A 6,151-nucleotide genomic window follows, 5' to 3' on the forward strand; every position below is an offset into this window, starting at 1 on the left:
AAGTCAAGTAGAAGATCGATGCTGGAATAGATATAGACATCTAGTGGGACGAAACTAGAGACATGCTTAGAATGGTGCCGATTTGGCAAATAATTCATGTCAAAAGAGAGGGAAACTCTGCTGCTTATAGTTTAACTAAAATGGCAATTAAACACGTCATAGATTAAGTTTGGATGAAAGATTTTCCTTTATGCATTTATGATATTGTTTTGTTAGAACAAATTGCTCTATTTCTATGAAATGAATAATATATATATATATTAGCTACAAATCCGCCAAATTCGTTTAATTTTTTTTTTACAGTGTAATTTCATATTCAACCTATTCGGCCCTGGCCTGTAGAAGTTTTGGCCTATACATTAGAAATTTTGGCCCTTTAAATCCAAAAAGACTTGGGCCTTTGCAAACTAATCCTTAAGTCCGGTAATCCCTAACATAAGCAAACCAATTTGCCCAAAAAGCCCAAAACCTCTAAATTTTTTAGTTGCCCTCAAATTTGAGCTGCTGATAAAGACATAGAATGATAAAGTTATGTTGAATGTTGACAACTTGACAATGTGAGCCGTGAGGTGTCATTTGCTTGGATTATAATCGTCTATAATTATTTGTCCGAATTTGAAAGAATTTAAGTATGTGATCGTGAGAGACCACTTATGGAACTCATCTAATCAAACAAAAATTGGGCTACTCAATCACTTATCCAGTCAAGTGAGTCCCATAAATAGTTTCTCATAATCATCCCGCCCGAATAGGATGGGGCTCATGAAGGGTTTTTTTTTTTTTTTTTTTTAAACTCTTGTGTTTTGCATTTTACTTAACTAAAATAGAAAAGTTAGTGGTATAATTTTTCTATTTTTGGATTTTACTTATGAACTTTACTCTTTGGCATTTTATTCTTTTACTCCAAGTTTGTTTATTGTTCATTAATTATTGATTTTATTATCTTTGGCCTTTTTTTTTTCTTTGTTTAATTGTTTCGTCATACTTGTTTTGCCTTTCTTGATTAAAAATTAAAGAATTATTTTTATTTACCAAGTTAGGATCTTATTCTTCATATTTGTTTATTTTTATGCATTTAATTTAGTTAAAATTCAAATCAAACATCTTTTAAATTAAGTTATATTTAATGTGAAATAATTTGATAGCAATTCTTACGCAGTCTTTGAGGTTTGACACCCTCTCTATAGCCTTATCCTACAAAAATTTATATTATTACAAATGATAATTTTATTATTAATATTTTTATACGCAAAACGACCGATCAGCTTGTATTTGGTTCAATTTCTTTTTCTGTTCTTTCTTTCTTTTCTTTTTTTTTTCTTTTTCGTCTTCTTGTTGTTGGTTATAGGGAAGGCTACTCTTGGAATTCTGATGGCAATGGTGCTATCTCACGTGGAATTGATCAGGTCTCCTCTAGAAAAGAAACTCTCCAGCACGACCATAGTTCTGTTCAAACTATTGACTCTTTTCCTAGTCATCATATGAAATAAAAAGGGAATCACTTAAAATATAAAATAAAAATAAAAATAAAATGGGAGAATTCATCATGTGAATAGGGAAGCTACGAGTAATTCTAAACGTCATACCCATGTCCCTCTTGTGTCCCTCTAAAAATGAGGTGGCTTTTAAAATCACCATGTGATCAAAATTCAATTTTGATCAATCACAAGCTCAATGGTGATTTTAAAAGCCACCTCATTTTTAGAGGGACACAAGAGGGACATGGGTATGACGTGTAGCATTACTCGGGAAGCTACTCATTTAGCTTAGCAACCCCTAGAGTATGTTTGGTTTGCAATTTTAAAATATACAGTTTGAAAAAGTGATTTTTAAAAAACGCAGTTAAGTATTTAGTAAAATCACAATTTAACTTTTAAAATTACATATTAGGCTTTAAAATTTTGTGTTTTTAAAAAAGTACCATTTACCTGCGATTTGAAAATTCGTAAAATCTGCATTTTTAAATCGCAATTTTTTTAAAATGCAATTTTCAAACGATTTATTTTTTAAGATTTTGTTTAAAATCGCATTTTCTTATCTACAAAAGTGTAATCTCAAACGCACCCTTAATATATGTCTATCTCTTGTATATCAGTACGGAGATGTACATCAAAGTAAATAATCATTTCTCTTCTAAAAAAAATATTTTCTAAACCGTTACCAAAATTCTCCAAGGCAGGAGATGTCATGGGGCACTATAATCCAATGTGGAGCACTATAATCCAATGCTCCATTTCAATTATCATCAATTTCGTGGAAATATCCCTTCCTAAATTCCAATCACCCTCTTCCTGTTTTATATATAGTCAAATCCTTGACCAACAATGGTGCCATTTCCTTGAAGCTCAATCTTGGCGGGCAAACAAGGGAAAAAGATATTTCTAGTTTCTCAAGGTGATTAAGACATGGTATTCTTCCTCATCAACTTGTCAATAATTACATCATTTGATTTACGATTTCAAAAAATAAGATTTTAAAATGTACGTTTTAAAAGTATAATTTTCTAAAATACAGATACATGGTTGACAAAATTACAGTTTAACCTTTAAAATTATGCATTATTTTTTAAAAAAAAAATAAAACAAACAAACAAACAAACACTATTGCGAAATTATTAAAATACAATTCAAAACAATTCGTTTTTTTGCAATTCAATTTAAAATTGTATTTTTTGTCTACAAAATCGCAATGTCAAACACATCCTAAATGTGAAAGAGCTTTTATAAGATCTATTTATCCAAACAAAAATGTGAGGTTGTCTGAACTCTTTCATATTTATTGTCTAAATTGTTATCTATCCCAATACTAAAATTGCCGAAATCTCTCTCCAAAAAAGATGATTTGGATCCTCTCAAATTAGAAAAATGATAGAAATACATCACTTTTACAACAAGTGTACAACAGCCCTCTCACAAGGGGTGGGCCCCACAGTGTCTGTGGGGCCCACCCCTTGTGAGAGGGCTGTTGTACACTTGTTGTAAAAGTGTTGTACGAGAATCAGTTCTCCTCAAATTATTTACCCAAATTTGAGAGAATTAGATCAAGTGATTATGAGAAACCATTTGTAGGACCCACTTGACCAAATAAAAATTGAAAATATGATTCTTCACCACTTAAATATACAATTTTTTATCATCTTATCTATGTGGCAAGGTGGTCTCCCACTAGCTTTAAAGTTTTTTTTTTATTTTAAAAAAAATAAAATAAAGTAAGAGACCACCTTGCCACATAGACAATGTGATGAAAAGTTGTATATTTAGGTGGTAGAGAATAATATCTTTAAAAATTGAGTTGTCTAATTACTTATCGGGTTAAGTAAGTCCCATAAATGATCTATTATAATCACTTCTTCAAATTCCCTTAAATTCAGATAAATAATTTAAAAAGATTCTTTAAAAATAAATAAATAAATAAGCCCTGTGATTAATACGGCCATTGCCGTCCAATAATAATATATTTCATCATGATTCATTAATTAGGAGATTCCGTGAGTGATTTTTTTAAAAAAATAAAAATAAAAAAAAAAATAAAAAAAAATAAAAAAATAAAAAAAATTCAAAGGTGAGAATTCTTCCTTAACAAATTAAGTCCGAAGAATCAAAGTCAAGCCGTGGAAACGCGTCTAGATTCTAGAACACAACAAAAGACATTAGTGGACTGACTCAAAATCATCAAAATTAAATATTAGACTTCTAAGTAGAAATAACGAACCCAATTTTTTTGGCCTTTATATCACCAACCGCCGATTCGCCTTTCTCCTCGAAAACGGCCATGGCTGAAAAAGAACAGGCCAAGCCCTTAACCCCTGCTTTTTCCTCCCGAATCCAGAGCGACGAAGATGAAGAACTTTCCACGCAACTGAAACTCCGTCAAAGAAAATACATCAACTGCTGCGGCTGCGTTACCGCCGTCTTCTTACTCCTAGCCGTTACCCTTTTAGTCCTCGTCTTCACTGTCTTCCACATAATAGACCCGAAGGTCAGGATGAACGCCGTGACAATCCAATGGCTAGACCCTGCCGCCCTCATTGGAACTCCCAGTCAACACCCTAATATCACCCTCACCGCCGACGTTTCTGTGAAAAACCCCAACGCGGCGTCGTTTAGATATAGCAACAGCACGACGACCGTATACTATCTCGGGGTAGTGGTGGGCGAGGCTCAGATTCCGTCCGGCAAGGCCAAGGCGAGGCATACGCTGAGGATGAATTTGACGGTGGATATCATCACCGACAGGATTCTTGCTGTTCCAAGCCTTATGAACGATTTAAGTTCTGGAGCTCTGGCGATGAGCAGCTATACGAAAATCAGCGGCAGGGTGAAGATCCTTAATATTTTCAAGAAAAAAGTTGTCGTGCAATTGAATTGCACCATGACCTATAATGTTTTGAGCAAAGGGATTCAAAATCAGGAATGTAATCCACATGTTCGGGCCTAGATATTCACTGGGTTTGAGAATATGTGGCCGCCATTTTTATAATTCTCTGCAAAATATACAGAAATATAGGCAGGTTTGCTGAAGGGCACTCTCCAGATTTACAGATATTTTATGAGTAATCTTTCCTTTTATGGAACTGTTGAATTAGTGAAATGCATGGCTTGCTTTAAATATTTGAAGAAAATTTATAGCAATTCGTTGAGGGGAATCAATACAGGAAGTTTAGATAGATGATTGTAGCAGCCTGCAGATCTTGTTGGAAAGAAATTAAAAAAAGAAAAGAAAAACAGAAAAAAGAAAAAATAATAATACAACTGACTGTCAGTAAAAATCAGCAATTACATCTGCACTTGTTTATCTAAGTGACCAATTGTCTTAGTGGTAGTGACACAGCACCAGAAACAATGACACAACACCTTCAACCTAACTTTTTTTTAAAAAAAAAAAAACAAAAACAAAAACAAAACAAAACCCTTTCTACCTCACAACCAGACCTTTTATTATTATTATTATAACATTTCCAAGCACTCATAAACCAATTTCCATGAGTAAGAAAAGAGCCAAAGCCAAAAATTTTCTTTGGACCATCAAATTTCAACCGGCCCTTAATTAAATAAGGGAAAATGCCACACTTTCCCAATTTTCTCTTTAAAAGTTGTTCTTGAATAATGTGTCACCATTACTTTTGATATATTATTGTAAAAAATGTGTCACGTCACTTGAGAACAGACTTTTAAAGAGAAAATTTGGTAAATGTAGCACTTCTTTTAAGTAAGTAATGCTAACTAATATATAAACCTCCATTCCAATCTCATTCTACTATCAGAACAATTTTAATGTTCCTCAATGACAAAAATATCCTTAGTAAAACTAAAAACTTAAAAAAAAAAAAAAACAAACAAACAAACAAATAAACAAAACCAAGGGGGTCATTTTAATTTTTTTTAATTTTTTGTTATTTTTTTTAATAAATAAATTGTTTTAATTTTATTTTGAATTTATAAGGATCTTTTTGTCTTATTAAAAAAATAAGGTAATTTTTATCTTTTTGCTAGCTTTAAAGACATTGACAATATTTTGGTAGTCTATAGGAAATATTTACATAATTGGTAGTTTAGAAGAGGAGAAGGGACATTGAAAATGAAATAGTAGTTTAAGGGGTACGCATATTTTTCTAAACAAAACTCTAATGACCGATAAACATTATTACATTAGCTCAATATAATAAATGTGACCAGATTCCTTTTAGAAAGTTTCATGCGAAAAAAAAAATAAATAAATAAACCTACTCTATTAAACAATCATGTGTCGAAAGATAAGTGATTGTTGCACAACTGTTGTGCAAAAATATTTCCCATGTTGAAAATATACCCCAAAACAATTATGTTACGATATTGGTCAATTTTTCTGGTGTGAGTCAGATCAGGGTCATTTTCTGAGTTCCCATCTTATAATTTTTCACAATACTACAAACATTTAAAAGTTGAATTTTTTGTACTATCGAACGAATTGTCGTTGGAATTTTTTATGTACGTACGGCTGATTGAAGTGTTTCCTGAATATCACATCTTGTAAATTAACTGTTGACAATTTATGATGAAAAAAACAATTTGAATGGAGATTCTTTAGTTAAAAAAGTTCTGACCTGATATAAAAGGAAAGGTAATTTTGAGTTTTTGGTGTTTGAAATTGTTTGTTAAAATTTTTATTTTAT

The 6,151-nt window shown here is 31.8% G+C and overlaps 1 protein-coding gene across 1 annotated transcript; it reads left to right on the top strand.

Moving 5' to 3' along the window:
• The first annotated feature begins 3,702 nt into the window (after positions 1–3,702).
• LOC133854675 (uncharacterized) lies at positions 3,703–4,786 on the top strand. The gene has a single exon (XM_062290930.1). It carries the CDS (start codon positions 3,772–3,774, stop codon positions 4,435–4,437), a length of 666 nt encoding a protein of 221 aa, XP_062146914.1. The 5' UTR covers positions 3,703–3,771; the 3' UTR covers positions 4,438–4,786.
• The last annotated feature ends 1,365 nt before the right edge of the window (positions 4,787–6,151 follow it).

Source organism: Alnus glutinosa, chromosome 13, assembly GCF_958979055.1.
Source record: "Alnus glutinosa chromosome 13, dhAlnGlut1.1, whole genome shotgun sequence".
Taxonomy (NCBI): Eukaryota; Viridiplantae; Streptophyta; class Magnoliopsida; order Fagales; family Betulaceae; genus Alnus; species Alnus glutinosa.